Raw genomic sequence first — 22292 nt, forward strand, 5'->3', positions numbered from 1 at the left:
TGATTACTCTGAGTTGCAGAAATATTCAAATTTGAATGAAAATTAGCTCATAGACTTCATGCAACCTATATAAACGAACGTATAACGCTAAGTGTTGTTTTTAATTGCTTAAGATATCAAAGAAACAGGGATATTTTTCAAATCACGCCCACGCGCCCATATATTTATCCAGTCATAAATATCTCGTAAAGTTGTCGATGTCAAGTCGTTGTACCACAGGCTTACCATCCTATGTTTATAAGGTCACAGCATGCCCATATGAATATTCAAATTTCTTCACTAATTGCTATTGTAAATAAGTAGAACCCCGGTAACTCGAACTCTGAAGGGAAAAGAAAAATGTGGGGGTTTTGGGGCGTTTTTTTTTTTTTTTTTTTTTTTTTTAATTCCCTAATTTTTGGGGAAATTAAGAAAATAAGAAAAAAAAAAAAAAAATAAGGAAAAAAAAAGGAAAGGGGGGGGGGGGGGGGGGGGGTATTCAAGCTTTTTAAAATCGGTTTCACGATTTGTAATAAAATGAAGTAGAAATATTTTCGCATTGTGAAGGTATGTTTTTATGCCGTTTTCTTGGCGATTTGTAGCGCGCGAGAGCAGTTCTAGGAGTTTAAGTTTTCGACACGTGTATAGAATACAAATATTTACACAAGGCGTGCAACTTCAACATCGACGAATCGGGTACCGCCTCTGGAATGCAGCCAAAACACATTGTTTTCTCAACTAATTTTCATCGGAGATCTCGGACCTCGAAAGAACATTCTTCGAACTATAGTCTGGCCTAATTTGAGTGCAATCAGTTCACGCCGTTGTTCTTTAAAACTAGCTGGAATATCAAATTAGGTCGTAAATTTGACGATTTACGATGATCTGTACCACCTACGAACAATTTTTATGTGGCAACTTTCATTTTCTCGTGAAGATGACAAAAATGTGGCCAATTTTTATGTGACAAATATATTTGTTGAAAAGTTGGCGTGTTAGCTTTTATTTGACAAATAAAAGTTGTTACATACGAAGACCGCTTGTGTAGACGACTCGTCACATAAAATGTGGCAAATATTGCGTCAGCATATGTGGTCCCCAATCTTCCAATAGGCACTGTGCGCATGTATCTCTGTGCGTATCTATGCTGTCCAAGGTCATTACTGGCACACTAAACTTTGGATTGCTACAAATAATTGTTGTGTCATCTACACGATCAAATGTATTTATCACATAAACCGCGCGAGTAAACCTGGCTTTTTTAAAGCAAATAACAAAAAATATTTATACAGAAGTATTGAACTCGAATTGATTATCAAATTATTAAACAAGCTAATAAAAGAAAGTTTTTAAGATAAAAGATAGAGCTCTCCTGGATATAGTTATAGCGACTAAATTATCAATGACAACATGTATAATGTACACAGTAAGATGATGTCTTTCTTTAAAGACCTTACATACAATTTACAGTAGAACCCCGATATAACGACCAATACGATATTCCCGAAACGATGAATATTCATGTCCCGGCAAATGTTACAGAAATGATGGGAGAACCCCGAATAACGATCTTCGATATAACGATATTCCCGAATAACGATGAGAATTTAGCGAACCGAACGAAATCTCCCCGAAAAACGATATTAACAGAACACAGTCAAAATAAGCAAAACCCTGATTTGCAATACTTTACTTATCGAGTAATCTCTAACGTTTTTGACAACAGCTGTTGATGATTACATTTTAACTGGGCCCACAGGAAGACACGAAGAATGTTGCGACCCAGAATAACGATATTTTCGACTACGCCAATCGTAATCGGGAGCTCGACCCCGATAACGTATATTTACGCTCCTGGCTAACGTTATCGGGGTTCCACTGTATAATGCTCTGATATTTATCCATACATTACTTGGTTAGTAACTATAACTCCAGACTTGAGAGAATTTGCAAACTCCAAAAATAAAGTTTTTAATATATACGCACAATTAAAGCCAATGTTTTTATCATTAGAAATTACCAGTAAGCCACTTTTAGGTATTCTTACTCCAATGGAAGATTTCCTTTCGGTATTAAAAGCTATTTTACTGCAACTCAGTTTCAAAGAACAGATTTAATTTTGGATGGTTCTCGGTGAGATATTTAGGCTCTGTAACTTGAAATAACCTACAAATGCAATTAAAACAAATTAGATGTATTTTAACGTTTAAAAGTAAAACAGGTTTTTCAAAAACAAAATGTATCATATTCAAAGTCAATAAATCTTTTCCCTTTTACCCTTAATATGCTGAAATTTCTCCAAAAAAGAGGTTTTTTAACCGTTAATCGATTTTCTTGGCTCTAGGGTCCTAAATTTCTCTTAACTTTGCTAGAAATGCACTTTCTGACACTGCAGTAGGTTTTTGATGCAATTGCCATGTAAAAATGTACAACATTTTACTTGGCGCATGTGCATAAGCCAAAATTTGGACTCTTTTTTGCTGAACCGTTCCGATTTTTTTCCTTGCTCCTTTCCTTTTCGTTTTTCTCTACTTTCTTATTCTCTCTATCTTTTACTCTGTGCACCCCTTAGCTTCTACTGGCCTGAAAAGTTTTCATCTTAATCAATGGAAAACCCTGGAAAAGAGACCATGATCAAGAACGGGTATATAGGCCTGTTTTAGCACCAATTTTACACCAAACACTGATCACGTTTTTTTCGATTAGCTCTGTCAGAATGCAGCCAATAGTCAAGACGGACACTCCTGTGGAAAGATCTATCCAAACTTTATAAGTTGCACGTCACAAAAATCTGCTGACGTGTAAATTGGTGACGTCATAAGTGGTTGAATGGCCTTTCCTCCAAATCCCGGAATAATCCGGACTTAGCATATTAAGGGTCAAGCTTATTATTTTGAAGAAAGTTATTTTTTATCTGTAAGCCGTATGAACAAATTCACTCGGACACCTACCATTAAAATGTTACGTACTAGCCGGACTCCACAGCCTCTCTGTAGGAAATCTTTCTTTCTATTTGATTGACAGGTTTTTCATTTTCCACAATGGCCGTTTTTACATTTCAACAGGGTCCTGATGACAGAGCCCGGTGCATAATGAAAAGGGTATGAATTTTTCATCCTCTTCGTTGTCGCGAATCGCTGATAAGTTTTTGGATTATTTAAGTTACCCTTCTTGACTAAAAAGACGGCTTAGAAATGTGCGACACTTCAACAACCCTTTCGTATTTTCTTTTGAGTTTTAAAAGAATAAATGATTAAATTTTTAAATTTTCGAATATTCCTTCATAACAAAAACGTACCCGATTTAATAGTTTGACAGCAGATTGTAATTGTTATCTTATGAGCGGCTGACGTTTTAAAATGAAGAGCAAGTGTACATTTATCAAGCTGGGGATCCAACTTTAAAATAGTTTGACACGCAACCAATCAAAAAAGGAACCCAAAAAAATCGCAGCAAGAAAGTTTTAACAAAGGATCTGACTTTCAACAGACCATTCGTTTCATGTATACCGGAAGAGCGGTCAAAGTAAAGAAGCAATGCAACCAATTCGCTCGAACTGAAAATCTATGCTGGCATAGAGGTTTAACACTGAATATATTTTACTCTCCAGGGAAAATCCAATAGAGGAGACTAAGTTTGTAAGTTGTGAAATTACTGATTTATTTTAATAACATTATTTTCGCAATTACCAGAGAAACACTTTAAAACGCCTTGCATATAAAAGATTTACACAGTGAAAACTCTGTTTATCAGCAGATGTTCTTTTTATTGCCAAAGTGCAATACAACACTTCGGGCAAGCGGAACGAATGTCGACAATATATGAATGTTAATGTAAAGTTCATTGTAATGTTTAGAAAAGGAATTGAGTAATTCCCAGTTCCTTTTACATGTACTAGGACCAGCTTGATGTTTTCAGCTGTCACATTCTAACATTTCAATTTCGTGTGTCTTTTTCCAAGAGAAATCATTGCGTGTAATTTGCTTTTCTCTCTTGGTTGTCTCTACAAAACCATTCCTGTCGTAAATGTTTTATCATCTCACCCACCCTGGAAGAAGCTCAGTTTAATGACAACAACATCCAGCTCCCAAAATACGTCAAAAGGGAACTTAACGAAGGCCGCATGCCGTTTCTATAGAATGCAGAAACAATTTAAGAATGACTTTTAAAATAGTAGTCATCAACCAGAGTTTTGTTGCAAGGAACTACGAGGCACTGCGCAATACAACTGAGAAGTACATGTAGCTTGTTGTTCTCAGAACACGCACCTTAAACGAAAAGGAAATGTATTCACGTCTAGCTGAAACATTTAATTTATTTTGATGAACCGGTGTTTCAATATATAAGGATTGACGAGAAATAACAATACCTTGGGGGACGTAATCTTTGCAAATAGTAATCTATAATTAATTGTGTTAGATGTGAGCTGCAGCAGTTAGCCATAAATAATATCTTCTTTCTAAATTTCATTTTGCAGTATTCTCTTGTAGTGCTGATCACATATAGAGAAACATGCGTAATGATGAACATGACTTTTCAAACAAACAACGCTAGCTTCAACATGGATCAAATTTTTAACAGCAGCAGTGTCCCTCAAAATAAAGGTATTGAACAATACAAAGTTAATATTTGTTTGCATTAATAATCAAAAACCAAGGAAAAAATTATGTACTAAATAAATCATTTTATATGAGTAGTATAGTATGCATGTTTTTGCCCAATCTTGTGCTGGGGAATCTTGTTAATATGCGGGGAAAACAGATTAACGAGGGTGATGTCATAGGCATTGGATTAAATTAACCTGTGGGTGACGTCATGTTCTGTTTTTACCTCTTTTTCTTTCAGGTACAACCGGTAACACAGGTTTATTAATCAGTAAGGTCGGCATATGCCTGTTAAACTTTAAATAGTTTCTAAATATCATAGTCTCTGTTTCTATTTACCGAATTGCCACAATTTTGTGTGGGTATGGATACCCATGGCATATTTATTTTTTTTAACTTCCAGAAAACATAACAAGCAACACTGAAGAAACACCAATCCAGTTTGTTTCTCTGATCTTTGCTTCGTGCCTCGTCATCACTCTGGTCTCACTATTTGGTAACTCGGTCATCATTCACATTATACGAACAAAGAGATCCATGAAGACCACTACCAATTATTTGATTTTGAGCCAAGCATGTTCTGATCTGTGGATAACAGTGGCAGGACTTTTGGAAATCACGTTGCTCCGCTATAGTTCAAGGTTTAGATTATGGTTTGGTGGACCTATGGGTCTGATTACTTGCAATGTCTTTCAGGCAAGCTTATTTATTCCACACGCTTTTTCAGTATGGATCCTTACAGCGATTGCTGTCGAACGCTTTCATGCAGTAACTCGACCATTGCGACTGTCACCTATATCTAGACATTTAAAGAAGACTATTGTGTTATTATGGGTTTGGTGTTGTTCTTCTGCGATTAATATCCTTGTTAAAATACGTTTTGAAAACAAAGAGGGATCTTATTATTGCGACATTGACAGTTACTACCAAAGTGACTTGAAAACTGTTGACATCATCGTCCTTACTTTGAACGTTTTCGCGCCTCTATTGTTGATATGTGTTCTCTATAGCATTGTCTGTGTCACACTCTGGTCACGTGAGGTACCAGGAGAAGGACCCAATCAGAACGATGGACAAGCCGAGGCCTTAAAAGTAGCGAAGCAAGTAACCCGGATGATGATTGTAGTCGTGGTTTTATATGCAGTGTGTTGGGTTCCTTCAATTTTACTTGTTGTGATTCAATCATTTGGTTATATCCAGATGAATTGGAGCCAAACTTATCTTTTTGCTTGGTTTACGCTTGCTTACAGCGGACTCAATCCTTACATTTATTACGTTTTCAATCAAAAGTTTCGAAATGGTTTCAAAGATTTGTTTGGAAATTATTTAAGGAAACTTAAGATCCACAGTGTTCTTCCTTTTCGATCCCAAAGCGTAGAACTGGAACAAATATAGATAACAAACGATGGCATATGCAATTGGTAGATGCCGGCTAAAGCAGTATACGTAGCTTGAGGCTTTTATCAGTTAATATGATTTGTGTTGCGCCATATAACTTTGCAAAAGAGCATGTTGAACGCGATAGGAGGGGGACCGACGTAACTAACAGAGAAAAGAAGGCGAGGGGGGGGACACTGATGCTGACACTTTCAGTAGCTGTTTATTCATCCCTTGCGAAAACTTTAAGTCAACTATGAAATTATCAGCAGGTACTGTGTTTGGAATACTATTTCAACTTCCTGCTCTGCTGTAAGAGAAACTACTCTCCATGATTAAGTTTGGTGCGGGGAGAGGAAAAGCCATCTTGCTCTCGATGTCTTCAGAAAATAATACGTTAACGCAAGTTAGGAAGCCTGTGGATCGAATATTAGATAAACGAAGTACAAGTATGTTAATTCTTACATTTGTCGACCGTAGAATAAAAATGTGGTACTTAATCACTCTTTTTCGACTTTTCATGAGGGAAAATTCAAAGGGAAAATTAAGTTTATTTTGTTATAACTTCCTTCTCCGGATAAATCTCTGAATGTACATAGTGAACTGAACTGGATTGGGGTCCACATTCCAATGTATTTTTATGGCATTTTTCTTGTTGCCGCTTTTCTCGCCACGTGTTGTAGGAGTAACTCGGCATTTTTAAGACAATAACAGTAACTATGACTGTGTCATGGATTTATGGATATTATATTCCTCGTTATTTTGACAGTAGGTAGTGGATAGGATGGTAGCGTGGACCATCCTTGTGCATGACGCGACCCAAGCGCAAAGATCAGGAGCGGAAACTGCCCAGGGAATCTATGTTTTCTTGTTCCTCCGAAATTTCCCGCGTAGAACCCACAAGATCCCGCGCAGAAAAAGCAGCGCCTCAGTATGGTAATGACGCCTATCTAACATAGATAAATTCATACTCCTTGTTGACGGTCGTGGTCACCATCGAACAGTTACCCATGCCAATGACAAGTACAACACCGCTCGCCCTGATCAGTACCGACGAACTGTTTCCGACTGTAAATCTAAGACATGAACTAACCTTTCACACTACATAACGCAACCCAACCGTTCAGTCAAATTGGATCGGATTTTAGAATATTTTTCAAAACTCAAAGACATGCGACAGAAAAAGTAAAGCTATAGAAAAAGGCCCCCTGAGAGGAAAAACAAAATCTTCACATGCAAAAATACAAACTTGTACATTTCCTCAAGAGATTACCCAGTCCTCCTTTCGATTTTGTCGCGTGCACGTTTGTGCTATTTTTTCAACAGCCCTCTATTTTTTTTCGTATTTTTCGGTTTTTCACGTTGAAAAATAAGAGACTGTGGACAGTCTAAACAACCCTTCTCGAATTAGCTGTATATAAGCCATGGTTGTACCGCAAGACGCGATCTGAATCCAGTTGGTTTAGACGGTTGAGGTTGCGTCGTGTGGTCCATGCTAACTGCTTCTCGACCTAAAAGTGATGAGTAGGGATGGAGGGGATCGCAGGTTCCAAAACTCGCAGCCTTGCACAATTTTTCATTCTTCGCAAAAGCATAGCTACGACATGTTCGGCTGTGAAAACCATCAACAGGAAGTAGGAATTAGTTCATTAGTCAGCCATACGAGCCACTGCTGAATTCGGAACACCTTAAAGTAAGCGTTTACAAATTCTCTTCAATTCCAGTACATTGGCTTAAAGTTACAAAATGCTCGGTCCTTGAGGATAAAGTAAAGAATGCAAGGCGGGTCACATATGCACACGTACGAATTTTTATCATTTAAGTTCCTTTAGTAGGACGAATCTCATGGCGTCACATTCAGCATCAGCTTGGCCATAACCAACCTAAATCCCAATATCTCTTTCTGTTTTTCTACCAAAAATCATCATTCAAATAAAATTGTACAGTTGCCCTTTCTAGGTTTCTTCAGTTGAAATTTGCAGCGAATTAAAAGTACGCACACATTATAGTTTATGAACAAACGAGTCCTCTGTTGCCTCGCAGAATAATTTGGCTTTTTATTGTCCAAGCACTGGGAAACATTACAAAAGGGGAAGGTTATCGTCCTAAAGCAACGGTACATCGAATTTCGATTTGTCAAACTATTTGCGGGACATTTTTTTGATTCCACGAACTGTACTGATAGTTGAACAAGTATAGTTTTTCTTATATTTATTATTATCAGTATTATTTCTTTCTCATAACAAAAGACTCACTAATAACATTTGCTCCTAGCATGTAAATAATTCTATTTTACAATGAATTTTAGTATTTCGTTCAAATAAGCGTTAATGTAACGCGCAAATCTACTATACACCTAACACTGTTCTAGATTTTTTTAGGCAGTTACACGGCCTTACAATAATTTTCTCTTTTTTCCGACCGTCTTTAGCCTCTCTCAAAGACCTTCTTATGACTTGTCGCGCGATATTTCCTACCTTAGGTTACACAGCGTGACACATTTTCATTCTTTTTCGCATTATTTGAAACTTGGTTAACTTTATGCACACAGATCTACAGTAGCAGCGTGATACTTCGATAGGAATGGCGAGACACCTCGAAACGTGTTGCGTGACAAAAGTTTAATTTTCGTGGTAAGAATAGTAACGTATGCATTTTTTGAAGATTAAGCTTGTGTGTCGTTGATGATGATCCTGATCGAAGGACGGGTATATTTGAGAACTTAACTGGTCGATTTTAATCTTTGCTCTCGATCGATCGAAGATAATTAAATACATCTTCATTCTTGATTTAATCTAATTCCCTTGGCGAAATACTGAACGCTATGGTCAACTTCTTGGTGACAAAACTTTCCCCAAGAACTTTAACCATCTCAAGCGTCCATCTCGTCGCTGGTAGTGCCAGACCACCATCGATCCGGGTGGAACTGCAACAGAATTCCATGGCGCGGACTTTATCCCGAAGCCTTACAAGAGAACTACGTCTTTCCAGTAGACAAACGAGTAAATTAAAAAAGGTAAAGCCCATGTTATGAGTGTCGTTTGCTGCCACCGAACTGCACCTAGGAACAAAGGTAAAGGAGGAAAATTAGAAAGGTGTTTGCTATCTAAATGGTCGCTCACACGCTTTTTTTGCCAGATATTCAAATGGGTGGGGTTTCGGAGAAATATACTAAAAAATAGGAAGGGCTCATCTCAGAAAACGGTACTGAAGCTATAACAATATAAGTGCAAGTAGCTTCGAGAAAATAGACAAAATCAGCTAACGTGTTTATATTCTTGTTGCCACTCAATTCAGATAATGTGTGTGATTCATTTGGGAGGTTTTCATCATCATCATCATCATCATCATCATCATCATCATCATCATCATCATCATCATCTTGATCATTTTATTTGCCTTTTTAGAAATTAATCATGACGTACAGGTTACAATCGTTTTGCTCGTACATACTCTCATGCACTCAGTTGCGTGTGAAAAATTGCACAATTGAAACCGAAATGAACCACACATGATCTGAATTAGGGGGGAACAAGGATGTTACTACGTTAGCCGATGCCACCTATTGGAGGGGCGAGAAAAGTTGCGGACAAAAGGGTTTCCTTAACGGCACCGTGTTCGGTTACTTTAATACAAACACGGTGAGCGATGACAGTAAGCAGACTGCTGTAAGACGACTGACGACCTACCATTTCCAACGATCATTTCGGTGGGTTCATCGTATGCTACTGTGGGTTTAGGTTTGCGACACTTTAAACAAAGCTTTGAACAACAAGAGGGGTTGCATTCTGGTTTATCCAGCGGCTCCTCTACATAGGTCCCACGTGTGCCATTGCTGATAAACCATTCCGAAAAGGCTTTGTAGGGTGTCCTTCCTACAAGGATTTGAAAAGGGTCGAAATATTAAAAGATGAAGTAACGCTCATTGTTATAATTATAGCTAGAGATTTTCCCGCCAAAAGTCTCCGACCGGGCAACATTGCAAAATATATGACGTCAGAGGGTAACAGTGCAATGTTGCCCGCCAATGTTGACCGACGACCGCCATTTTTCTAAGTCTTCGCTGTGCTATATAACAAAACCTGATCTATCGGGAAACCAGTCAAAATTAACTGTTTTCCTCGGTAACAGTCAATAAGTGCATAATATAGTTTGAGACTTTTAATAACCAGTCACCTTGTATTGGGGGCAGGGGTTAAGAATACAACTGAACAGATCGCCCTGTAAGTGAGATAAGTACTCCCCTAGCCTAAGTACTTTGACAACTTCCACTGTCCATCGTGAACAGTATACTTGTAGGCCCTACTAACATTCTGAGAAAACCGACAATATACTGGAAAGGTATACTGTGAGGAAATAGCATCCCATCATGTCGAGAAAACTGACCGAAATCAGCGACTTCCGAAGCTAACCTTGTCTACATTACCTTTACTTATCTTCCAATCGATAACTTACCTCCTATCTCACAAGCTAGTGTCTGGTCCGAGTTAGTAACATTGTCCGCGCCAGAGAATGCATGCATGAAACAGGCAGGTGAAAAAACGCCGTCCTTTTTGCTGTTGATAACCTGCAGTGTAGAATGAAATAAAAGGAAACAAACGTTAGCCACACTCAAGACATACACCCTCTGTTACCGACCACGTGAAACTCGTGTATGTTTCGTTCCCCAATCGCCAATCCTCCATCCCACCCCCCGCACCCACCCAACCTCGTGAAATTTAGACCTTTTCAACCCCGGTACATTCTTTAAAAAAATATATTCCTGGTCACTTTTATTGCTCACCGGTGGGGTGTAATTTCAGGGGCACGCCATTTATTGGAGGATTTGAAATGGCTTTCACTGGCAGGCGGATTTGATATAAATAAATTTAGTTTTGAATAGAAATAAGTTTGAGATAAATAATTTGATATGGGGATTACACTTTGTTTCATAAAAGGTATGCTTTAGAACTTAAAAAAAAAATCATTCTCTTACTCACGGGCTTAACCTATGCGTGAAACGCGCTTTTTCATCACAACTTTCCCAATCTCCCCATTCCCCGCCCCTGCCAAATCCAACACAATCAATTTTGTTATTAATGCTTCCCACTCAAACACTAACATTAACATAAGAAAAGTTATCTAGTTATACACATTGCCTACCCGTCTTAGGGACCTGTGCGTATTCTTCCCAAACTTGCCGAGGTATTCTGCCTCACTCGGTAACTCAGGTGGAAGTCTCATTGTAGGAAATTTGGAATGAACAAGTTCTTGTAATTGGTACGAGTCCCACTGTGCCACAAACACGTACACTGGGGCTGATAAATACTTGAAAACTAAACAAAAGCAAAAATGACACTATTACGTCTCATCCATCTACTCTTCTTTGATATATTCTAGAGCTAAACATTCAATGGCAAGTAAAGTTCGAAAGCTATTTGTAAGGAAACATAAACACCGTGGCGACAAGTATACAGAAAATAAGTTTTAATCGAAAACAGAAACTTTTTGATGTCCGGGGCAGGGGTGCTAGCATTTAAAATTTCAACCCCATTTCTTAGGTACCTTATCCTTACTAGTTTTCGCGCGTAATTAATTTCGCGAACATTTGAGAGAAAATGTGTATAAAAGTTTGTGATGTTGTCAGTATTTTATAGATCGGTCGTCAAAGACTATTAAAGGAACCACTGGAAATACACAAGGGTCTGGCTCAATGTAACTACAAAGAGCCTGCAATCGGAAACTTTAGTTGGTGACTGTACTAAAGATGTTTTGAACCAATTTACAAGTTTGAAACAGTAATCAGAGGAAGGGTGCTAGAAAAAAACAAGACGGAAAAGTTTTGATAGATATAGATAGATAGTTGTAGCTCAAAACATTTTAAATTTTTATTGTTTCAAAATATAATACGGTATTGATTTTCGCGCGTACTAAATTTTGCGATTATTTTTGAAATCGTGAAAATCGCGAAAAAAAGTATTCGCAAAAATTAAAAAAAAAAAAAAGGAATCAGAAAATTTGCAGATCTTAGATCTCAGTTATCAGTAACAAAACGCGTCATTTCTCAGCTGATAGTCAAAATTTTGACCGATTTTCAGCTATCTGGACCCTGCGGGTCCCGATCGCCGGTGTGCTGGCGCGGTCCGACGGGGGATGAAGGAATTGCTGCCTGGGGGTGTCGTTGTCGCGTTATTAGTATGCTGTCGCTACTTTTGGGCCGTCGCTGTCGGAATTTCCTGGCAGGGCCTTTATCTGGAATGGTTTCGAAACTCTTACGTCATCAGTCGCAAAAGGAGAGGGCCTAAGGACGAAAGTGCCAGCTGTTGGCAGGCGCGTTGTCTTCCCGCCTAAACTTTACTCGAAGGACGAAAAGCAAAGAAAGGAAGCTGAACTGATTTGGGATGGAACGAAGAGTATTCATCAATTCATGGCAGAGAAAGGCTACAAACCTGCTTAAACTGAGACATAAAAAGCAACATACGTCTTTTTGCCAGGGAAGAATCTTCAGAATGCGTATTTAGACAAGATTTCCATGTTTTAGAGGCCTTGCAAGCAAGCAGGTAAAGTGACAAATAGACCTTTTTAAGTTGTATTTCTTCGCATCATCTCAAGCTTAAGCCTGCAATTACGCTAAAGTATGCTTATGACTGAATAGAAAAGGTCTGTTCGTGGTTTGCTTTGTTGGTTCTTTCGTTATTTGTTTTATTTTACGCAGTGGCTATTCGTACGGCACCCGTACGCGGACCTCAGTTTGCTTTTCGTACGGGAGTCCACAATTTTCATAGAATTTCTATGTAATAAGCTTAACTTTTTATTTTATTTCGTTTTCGTTTAAAAAAATAATTTTGTTTATTTGTTTTCGGTTTTCTACAAACCAAGAGTCACATACCTAATTCTCCATATAGACAAGCTTCTGCTTTGGGCATATTTGCTCTACATGATTCGTCAACAAATCCACCCCATAAGGTATGAAACATCTAAAAGCAACAACAAAAAAGCCTAGGTCAGGTATAACCTCCATAACTGCTACATGTACACAACAAAACCTGGTTACTTAATGCTCTTTTGACATTTATTGCTGAGCCTAAGCCAATTCACATAAGGCTTCAAGCAGGCAAATAATGCTTTTCACTTTCAAGGTAAACTATAGCTAGGGACTTCTTGCTATCTTTGGTTAGTCTGCCTAACCAATCAATCTTTTAAGCTCGGTAAATGAAATGTGAAGATGAAGTATTCAGATGTTGCAAGCGTGGGACAAAGAAAAAATCTGAGTCCCCAACTGGAATCGAACCCATGACCTCTGGGACACCAGCGGGTGCTCTATCCACTGAGGTCCTCTGAGCTACGAGAATTCATGGTAAGCAAGGCCATTTTACTAGGTTTATATGTGAACCGGGTTCAATTCCGGTCGGGGACTCAGATTTTTTTCTTTGTCCCACGCTCGTGATATGCTGAATATTTCATCTTCACAAAATTACATGTTACAGTCATACTCTAGCCTGTTGCAGACACCCCGCTAGTTGCGGACGGGGGGGGGAGGGGGCGTCTCTATTACGGACAGAAATCCAGATCGGCGGCGATAAAATAAGGGCATTTCCGACGTGGAAATTGAGAGCTCCCGTTATTACCGGGAATCTCTCAGAAATCTGATTATTGACACTGAAAACGACAGCCCCGAGCGTGTCCGCTCATGTTACCTGGGCCCTGTCGGAGGTCTAGAAGTGGGCGGAAATATTTTTTTTTATTAATCTCACAGACGTCCCCCCCCCCCCCCCCCCCCCCCCCCCCCCCCCCCCCCCTTTTTTTTCTCCTCTTTTCCCCCCCCCCCCCTAACGAGCGCCTGACTGGCTAATGACATACATGTACACTGTGCTGTACTTACATAGCTCAATACTTTAAAGAAATATGGTGGTCCTGCATTTGCTGTTTCACCAAAGTTAGGATACAATGTAAACCAACCACCATCGTTATAGCCTCGAATCTGTAAAGAAATTGACAGAATCAAAGTTAAAGCCTCTTTAACAGGGGTTTCAAAACACTTTTAATAAGTGGCTTCTGAGGGTGGAACAAGTGGCTGTGAGGCACCTTTTCCCAAGGGGGTTCTTGGGACATACCTGCCTCAGTAAACTTAGAAATTTATGTAGAAGCTGGACATCAAAAGAGTGTTGTTGATGATTATTTTGATTGACCACAAACCGGTATAAATCGTATAAATGAAATCTTAACAGATTGCCAAATAAGGCCCTATAGGTGGCGGTAGACCACATTTTATTAAAACCCCTGCCTTAAAGTCCCATTTGTTTAATAAAATATGATAGCTCAGTGAGATCAGTGGGATCCAGATTTCCCAACCCTTAATTTCTAGAATTTCTCGAACTTCACAATTAATTTGATCACCAAAAGTACTTCTTACGAGAAAGTGGAAAATTGAAAAAGAAAAAAAAATAGGCCATACCCTGCACCTGGGGCACTTCAATCACAGTAGTAGTAATGAAGTATTTTGTTTGTGCTCTGTGTTAAGCTAACCTTATTCATAAATGGGGGGTGGGTTTGGTGGGTAGGGGGGGGATGTGAACAAAAAAAAAAAATTTGGATTTTTTATTGTACCCTAAAAATGTTGAACTGGTATTTTCAAATAAGTTTGCTCCCATACCTCAGCAGGTTTTACAAGTTCTTGGATAAAGTCAATGTTTGCCAACATGCCTAGCCCACCAGAAGATGCTCCTCCAAACAGAATCTGCAAAGACAGTCAACATTCACGTCAGTGGTATGCAAAGAATGATCCTTGTTTCATCAGCCTTTTCATTCTTAATATTGAAATATAAATTCTTCCAACTAGTTATCTAATACAGACTTTAAACCATACATGGACATCTTTTAAAAAAAGCATGTAATTGTGGTACAATAACATACACTATATATCTTTTTACCACACAACTAATATAAGGCAGCTGAGAGGGCCATAACTTAAATCTTCCAATCAGAGTGCTTCATTGCTGGTCCAACATTATCCAAGTATTGGACCAAGTTATGTTTCTGCTGCTCTGTTTTGTTATAATGTTGGGTAATAGATTTCTTATCGACCAAGCTTTCTTAGGCCTTTTTGCTGTATGGATCTCAAAAGTTTTAAACAACTGTCAAGACCTAAGGCCAACATTTTCCCAGTCCATACTGGGAGTGTAGCTTGATATTACAGATACAGACTACAATATAGCTTAGATATTTTTCCATATAATTACAAACATTTATTATTACAGCACTGTAATATTTACAGTGGCAAGTATATGGTTGTAATGTATTAATTTTACTAATTTTGGGTAACTTACAGGAAAAGACGTCACCATAAATATGTTTGCTAAAAATGCATATTTGTGCAAGAATCATTACAAAAGCCATGGACAATAGGGCATCATGTCAGCAAGAATCAATCACAGAGCACATTATTATAATTCACAATAAATATTATGTTGTGGTTCAATTTTATCCTTGGTTTAAATTGTGTGGTTCCAGAAAATGCCATCATACTCCCCCCACAGAAGGGATTGGAAATTCCTGGGTGCAGGAGGGCCTCAAAGGCCATTAACTTTAAGGAAGTGTATGCACAGGGCTGTCACTAATTTTTCAAGTAGGTGGGGAAATGAAAAATGTAGCTGGGGGACAAGATTTTTCTAGTGTTGGCTGTTGATAGGGGGGGGGGGGGGGGGGGGGTTTTTTGAAAAAAAAAATTTTTTTTTTTTTTTTTTTTTTTTTATTTTACTTAACCTACTATTTTCTCTACGGCATTCGACAAGACTCTGACAAGTTTTTGAAAGTTTCGTTTATTTTGGGATTTGAAACGGCCTGTTTTGACTAACAGCGTGAAAGAAAAAAAAGGTTGGGGAAAGGGGAAAAAGGGAAATAATTCGGCCAAAAGAAAAAAAATTGGGGTTGGGAAAAAATTTTTTTTTTTTTTTTTTTTTTTTACCTTTTTTAACACAACTTTTTTCCCCTTAAACCCAATTTTTTTCAGACAAAGTAATATCTGGAACGTATACAAGCCCTGTACGACTGATCTGTGTTTATTGATGTGTAGGCGTAACTGATTTAAACAGCATTAAAACAGGTAAGAGGAGGACACATGCATAATGTTGCGAGTTTGCAGTTAACTGAGCGCCGTCTTTTTTGTGTGGAAAGTGTTCATAGTTCAACTACGGCAAGTCCACATCATGTGCAAATTCTTTCACGCATTATCCCCATGATCGATTTGAAAGAGAAATGCTGAAGCCCAAACTGTTTTTTCTTCAGTTAAACATATTCTTGCCTTGAAGCAGAGACAGAAGATAAGAAGGAATCCAGTTTTCTTCATTCATTTACCTCAAGGTTACTATTTCTAGGGACTACTAATTTTAGCGATTTTTTCTGAGCAAGATTTAGCGACTATTAAATTTAGCGATTTTCCGAAATTTAAAAAAAAAGATGGAAAAATATGTTCAGCAATAGAACAAAGTCACTAGAAATTGAACAAACATTATCATTGTCAGAAAGAACAAAGGGAATTGCAAATGTTAGAAAGTGGGTCCTCGTCAGGGAAATCAGCCATTCTCCACGATGACGGCGATCCGAGCTCTCTCCCAAACCTTCTTAATTGTTGCCCGACCTTCACCAAGACAAAATTTAGCGAGTACTAAATTGAGCGACTTTTGCCCAACTCGCTAAAATCGCTAAAATTAGTAGCCGCTAACAGTAGTAACCTTAAGGTAAATCACTTTTGCCTTCCGTTTTTTCGATGACATTTTCACATGGAGCCAGAAACTCCGACAACAAGAGAATCCGAATGAAACTAACACGTCGTAAAATTATGCGCTTTCAAAGGAAGATTGCAATGTTCAACATTTACCCGTTTTCAATCACAGTCTTACATGAATGGTAAATTGCTCTCTTTAAAAGGTGAATAATAATTTGTACTAATAAACTATTGGTTTGGTTTTTTAATTCACAATTTTGTCATTTGATGTATTTTTCACTTTCCAATGTTTTGGTTTTGTATCAAAGTAGCCAGGGCTCAAAGTCATTGTAGCCAGGGAAAAATTCCCGGCCCCCGGCCCTTAGTGACAGCCCTGTAATACATTGTATTTTCCTTTGTTTCAAACTTATTATCATACATTACCAACCCCCCCCCCCAAAAAAAAAAATAATAAATAAATAAAAAAATTAAAAATAAAAAAATTGAACCAAAGACAAAATGGAACCACAGCATATAAATTATAATTGCTTATACAGGTATATTTATTTATACCCCTGCAAGCCTGTACCTTTGTGCCTGATCTGTTTATCCGGTAGTCTTCAATGAGCTGTAAAAATACAGCTTTCACTATAAAATGTCCAAACATGTTCATGCCATGGCCATTCTTGTTTTTCCCCCTTCTACCAACGAATACATCACCACTGAAAGACCAAGAAATTGTTCATCAGACATTCTTACTTATACTAAGTCCTAACCACAGGAGAACTACAAAATTATAAATTTAATTAACATATTTGACCTATAAAGCTTGATGTCAACTTCAACACTGCTTCCTCAAATGCCCTTTCATATAGCAACCATATATGCATGTCAAACAAGCAAACTCTCTGCCAAGTTCATACTGATAACTGCAGTCAGTACTTCATTGTATATAACACATAAATTAACGGGCTTACAATATGGTGAATTTACTCAAACACTGGTGAATGATCCTGAGAATTTAAAATTTTGAATGTGTACATTACAACATGAATCAATAGTTTACTAGTTACGTGACCGGGCTGGGTTGGGGAGGGGGGAGGAGTGGAATAAGGAACAATGTGACAATCATTCCACGTAGGCAGAGAATGAGACGGGAGGCCCGACACCCCACCGGGCCCGGAAGATGGTGGCTGGTCGTAAAGAGGTGAGGGGGAAGCGCAGGCACCGAATTGGAAGTCGATTTGGAAATGAGGAAAAAAAAGAAGAAGAACGAACGGGGGGACGGCCCGCCCGCGCCCCGAGGCGAGAAGAAAGCGGGGGAGGGAAGGGAGACATGTGAAAAGAAAAACGAAAAGAAGGCCAGAGAACACACAAAAAAAAAAAAAAAAAAAAAAAAAAAAACCCAGCCGGACGAACCCCCGACCCAGCCGAAGATCTGACAAGTTTGACGCCACCAAGGCCACCAGGCGGGGGGCCCGCCACACACCAAGCCACAAAAAAAAGAAAAAGAGGACCCACACGAGACCCGCCGGAGGGACAACACCCCGCACGCGGCGGCGCGCGAGGAACAAATAGGAGGCATAATTAAAAACAGGATTTGGGTCACTGGGACTGGGAATCACAAACAAAATTAAATAGGCTGGGAAATGGGATTTAGCAAAATTTGGGCTGGGAAATGGGATTTAAGACCCCATTCAGGACCCCCTATACAAAATGAATAATTTAATGATATATTTTAAATATCTATTTTTTATGATTTTTGTACCATACATGCACATTTTCAGTGCAATTATGTGACAGTACCTGCAATATGGCACAAATACTTTGTTCCATGATGAAAACATGGGATTCTCAGCTGGGTCGTCAGAAGCTACAAATGTCCCTGTCATAAAATCGCTGTAGTTTTTTGAAGAGCCAAAAGAGCCTTTAGATCTATCTAAGCATGAGTCATATGTCCCGCATGATCCTCCTGCTTGTAACTGCACTACCCAGTGTTTAGATTCTGGATTTCGACTCAGATAAAATACAGCTTCTGAACCATCTGAAATGAACAGTCAATGTTACAGTTAGTTGAACACAAATTTTAGTATTTTATACATGTACCGTATTCCGTTATAAGCCTGGGCTTACACTTCGTAGGGGTTCGGGTGGGAAGGGAGGGGCAATCCGGGAGGGCGGGAGCGTGGGGAGGTGATGGAAATACGTTTGTTAAACACTAGCTACTCTATGTACTGTATCTGGTAGAGGGGGAATCGGGGGGGCACCGGATGAGGATGATGGGCCCGGGGGGGGGGGGGCAAACGGAAGTACATGTATACATGTATACATGTATACAGTGATGTAAAACAATGCAAAATGTTTGCTTATACATGCAATTTAAATTCAAAAGATCACTTTTATGCCAAGAAGCAGACAGGTGTCTGGAGAGAATTTGAAATAATAAATTAGGAAATATTCATGTTGCTTCAAAATTTTTCTTATCTTGCGAAAAATTTTACTGCTTAATTGCTAGCAACCAAAACAACCATTACTGTAAGCTCTTAATTTAGCTGTAGTATTTCAAATACTACACGACAAATATAAATAATTTTTACATTATATCTGAAATCACTGCAAATGAATCGGCGATGTCACGTAAACACTGGTCAGCAGTCATGCGAAACTTCTGGTGTCAAGATGGGAAACCTGATTGAATTTCCAGATTTGAATAAAAATGACCCACATCTGATAAACGCCAAACGTACACACGACTTTTCAAGCTGTTTTTAGAATGTCTGATTGCCGATAATAAACGATTTAACCAGCCGTAGACACAAAGAGGGGAAACATTTTCCACTTGTGAGCTAGAAATTCGCACAAATGCTAAGATATTGATATGCAAAGCAAGCATTCATAATACAAGTTTGTTTACACGGCTGTTCAGTAAAAAATCCATTAAGCCGAATTGCCACAAATTGAAAACACAAGTTTAAAATGCTTAAAACCATCAAAGCACAAATTCCGACAATTTGCAACTTTCGCGGCAGACAATAGACTTTCGCGGCGACAGGGTTTTTAAAAGCAAGAGTCTGTTCTCGAAATCTGTCGGAAATTGGGGCGATTGGGTTATACTTTCACGCACAATTAAGTGACTGTTTGGTCGAACACTCTAGAGTAAAGAAACACCGAGCCACGACAAGACAAAACATACGGATGTTTTCTCATCTTCAAAGTTTCGCCGCACACGCATAAATTAGAAAATAGCAAATAGATCATCTGCAAGTCCAAGCGACTGACACTCTCGATTGCAATGAAGCGTTAAATCTACAAACTACTGTAGGAATACCAAAGATTGCTCGCTACTGTCTGTGAATATATTTGACCCAACGTGTGCTATGAATGTGATACATTTTATCATTAGCGAAAATGTCAAACCACGGATACGACGTCCACGAAGCACTTCCCTTTCAAGATCAAAACAGTTTACTTTTTCATTCAATATTCTGTTATTGCTCCGCCGCAAAAAACACAGAGTCAGTCCCCCGGGGCAGTCTCACTTAAAAATGCTCTTAACGCTGTCTAAAGGAAAGCTTTACCGCAACAGTGCTAGAGAAAAAACTTTTTAAACCATTGGATTAAAAGCACAATCGACATGATCAGCGATCCAAAAGTTGAAATCCGACCCCTGGGTGAAAGATCAGCAAGAGCGCACGTACAGATTCAGCTGCGCAATGCGAATATAACAAGCATAAATCCACCACAATAACATAACTCATTTATCAATCTTACCTAGGCATAAAGCATTCCTGTTCGTCGCATCCCGAATAGCCGTCCGCTTTAGATTGTACTTGTACTTTCCCCGGGGACGTCGTCGGCTCGACTCCCGGCGCGCTCGGGGCTGAGTATTTGGTAAACTGTCTCTCAAGCTGTTGAGTTTGAAGGGTCTCCCGTACGGCTGAAGGCGGCTTACAGATCCAAAATCCTGCCACCCTCCGACGCAGCAAATCATCGCCAACCAAACAGTAAGCACCAGTCTTCGGTACCACATCGCCGAAGTCGTGTCTTCGAACACGAAATCTCAGTCCTTTCGTGTTGTGGGAAGCCAACCTTTCCGCTTCAAGAGGCTCTGTTCACTCGCTTGTTGCTAATAACCGATTCGTAAAGTCTCCACGGAAGGATTTCTGCGGTTTTGAAGAGGTTTAACAGCAAGGTTAAGAGATTTAGAACACCAAATCAATTTCGAGAGTGCCTTAAGTCTGCATAACATTTGTGACAATAAGCGGGTTTGCTCTCCACACGTGCAATTCATTTAGACCAAGACGGTATTCGCATCGTTCTTGTCCGTGTAGTGCGCGTCAGAGAGACAGTGGACAGTGTCACGATGTTAAAACACCCTCTGACATATTTGCGAGCTTCCACTAAGAACAGAAGTGAAATCTAAGCCACGCGATTTCTCCATAAGTGATTGCACATGTTTCATAAAACTGACTGTAAACACACAGTGGAAAGGCTTTCAAACCGTGACGTCAGCCGGGTTCATTTAATTGCTAATTATTATCCATTGTCGATAATAATAGATAATTGCCAATGAGAGCACACGACACATCGCCAAACAACACCTGAGAGGTTTACAGTACTTTGTGGCGTAGATTTGTCGGTTTAATGTAATACGACAATATACTTGCGGAGAATTAGTCGAGCGTCTGGTCGAGTACTTAGTTTGAAGCGGACGCGTGGGCACAGTGCAGTGTTGTAGAGAAAGTGGAGTTGGCACTTGGCAGGAAGAAAAAAAAAACACAAAAACGCAAACTTTTTATCCCGTTTTTAACAGCTTTTTTCCAGGTATCACTTAATAAAACAAATGAAAAAAGGTTAATTGAGATTTGTTTTCATCGCCTTTTTTACCCGTGCCTTTTTAGTTAGTTCATCTTTGTTTGTTGGCAGCAGGTGCGTCATGCCGTTGGCTATTAAGGAGTTTGTTTGTTTGTTTTGCTGTTTATCTGTAGCAGGTGCGTCACTTGTGTCGGTTGTATGCTCGCAAGAGAAAATAAGTCTTTGTATGAGAAATCTCTTTGCCGTTTATTTGTTTGTTTGTTTTGCTGGCCAATTCCTACCCTGCCTCTCTCTCGCCAAAACCATAAAACTAGAAGTACAGATGATTTTTTTTGCAGTAGCTCTCTATAAAATTCAAATTGTCTATCTTTTACGCGGGAAAGTGGAGAAACAAAGATTCGAATTCGTGATTGGTTAAAATTCAAATAATAGCCCAATGAAACAATTACAACTTTTCATCAGTTCTCGGAATCGATTCGAGTTGCCACGTGCGATCTTATGCGGAAAGAGCATTTTCGCGGGAAACGCATTTCTCTAAAACAAAACAAGAGAAAATCATTTTCTCTTGAACAAAACTGATATGAATGTTCGGAATCTTTCGGGATATGTATAGTACCTAATGATCGTAGAACACGAAGATGATCCGAGCATATGCAATCGGCCGCTGCAGTACTTGAGACCTAGAGCTGGTTTAGGGGTTTTTTGGGTTTTTCCACTCATTCAGAAAACTGTTTTGTTCTGAAAGTGTCCAGTGTTCTCCAGAAGACTGTTTGAAATTTTTTTTAGCAGGATTGGCTAAAAAAATAGCAGCTTCGTTGCATGCAAAACCTTTGGAC

General features: G+C 39.0%; 2 protein-coding genes across 5 annotated transcripts in view; one reads left to right on the plus strand and one right to left on the minus strand.

The window, feature by feature from the left end:
• Positions 1 to 3482: 3482 nt before the first annotated feature.
• LOC144650901 (substance-P receptor-like) lies at positions 3483 to 6059 on the plus strand. Its single transcript, XM_078510693.1, has 3 exons — positions 3483 to 3617; positions 4457 to 4583; positions 4987 to 6059. The coding sequence occupies exons 2-3, from the start codon at positions 4499 to 4501 to the stop codon at positions 5976 to 5978; spliced, it is 1077 nt and encodes a 358-aa protein (XP_078366819.1). The 5' UTR covers positions 3483 to 3617; positions 4457 to 4498; the 3' UTR covers positions 5979 to 6059.
• A 2097-nt stretch (positions 6060 to 8156) lies between these two features.
• The window catches only part of LOC144632851 (palmitoleoyl-protein carboxylesterase notum2-like), a 40221-nt gene continuing 26085 nt past the window's right edge, over positions 8157 to 22292 (minus strand). For 3 of the 4 annotated variants that reach the window (XM_078491618.1, XM_078491601.1, XM_078491609.1), the window contains exons 2-11: positions 20413 to 20804; positions 18448 to 18685; positions 17231 to 17363; positions 14593 to 14676; positions 13822 to 13920; positions 12829 to 12916; positions 11103 to 11275; positions 10412 to 10527; positions 9650 to 9831; positions 8157 to 9021 (exon numbers count right to left, since the gene is read on the minus strand). In XM_078491618.1, the coding sequence (XP_078347744.1) occupies positions 8927 to 9021; positions 9650 to 9831; positions 10412 to 10527; positions 11103 to 11275; positions 12829 to 12916; positions 13822 to 13920; positions 14593 to 14676; positions 17231 to 17363; positions 18448 to 18685; positions 20413 to 20671 (1467 nt within the window). In that variant the 5' untranslated portion in view covers positions 20672 to 20804 and the 3' untranslated portion in view covers positions 8157 to 8926. Of the gene's footprint in view, positions 9022 to 9649; positions 9836 to 10411; positions 10528 to 11102; positions 11276 to 12828; positions 12917 to 13821; positions 13921 to 14592; positions 14677 to 17230; positions 17364 to 18447; positions 18686 to 20412; positions 21940 to 22292 lie in introns of those variants that run through there. The other variant, XM_078491624.1, reaches the window with a different exon arrangement.

The sequence above is a fragment of the Oculina patagonica genome, chromosome 1 (assembly GCF_052425735.1).
Source record: "Oculina patagonica isolate OP01 chromosome 1, crgOcupat, whole genome shotgun sequence".
Taxonomy (NCBI): domain Eukaryota; kingdom Metazoa; phylum Cnidaria; class Anthozoa; order Scleractinia; family Oculinidae; genus Oculina; species Oculina patagonica.

Excerpts from the sequence above, each read along its gene's own strand:
- LOC144650901 (XM_078510693.1), top strand. The coding sequence starts at position 4,499 with ATGATGAACATGACTTTTCAAACAAACAACGCTAGCTTCAACATGGAT. Across the intron at positions 4,584-4,986 it reads CAGTGTCCCTCAAAATAAAG|AAAACATAACAAGCAACACT; the intron begins GTATTGAACAAT and ends TTTAACTTCCAG.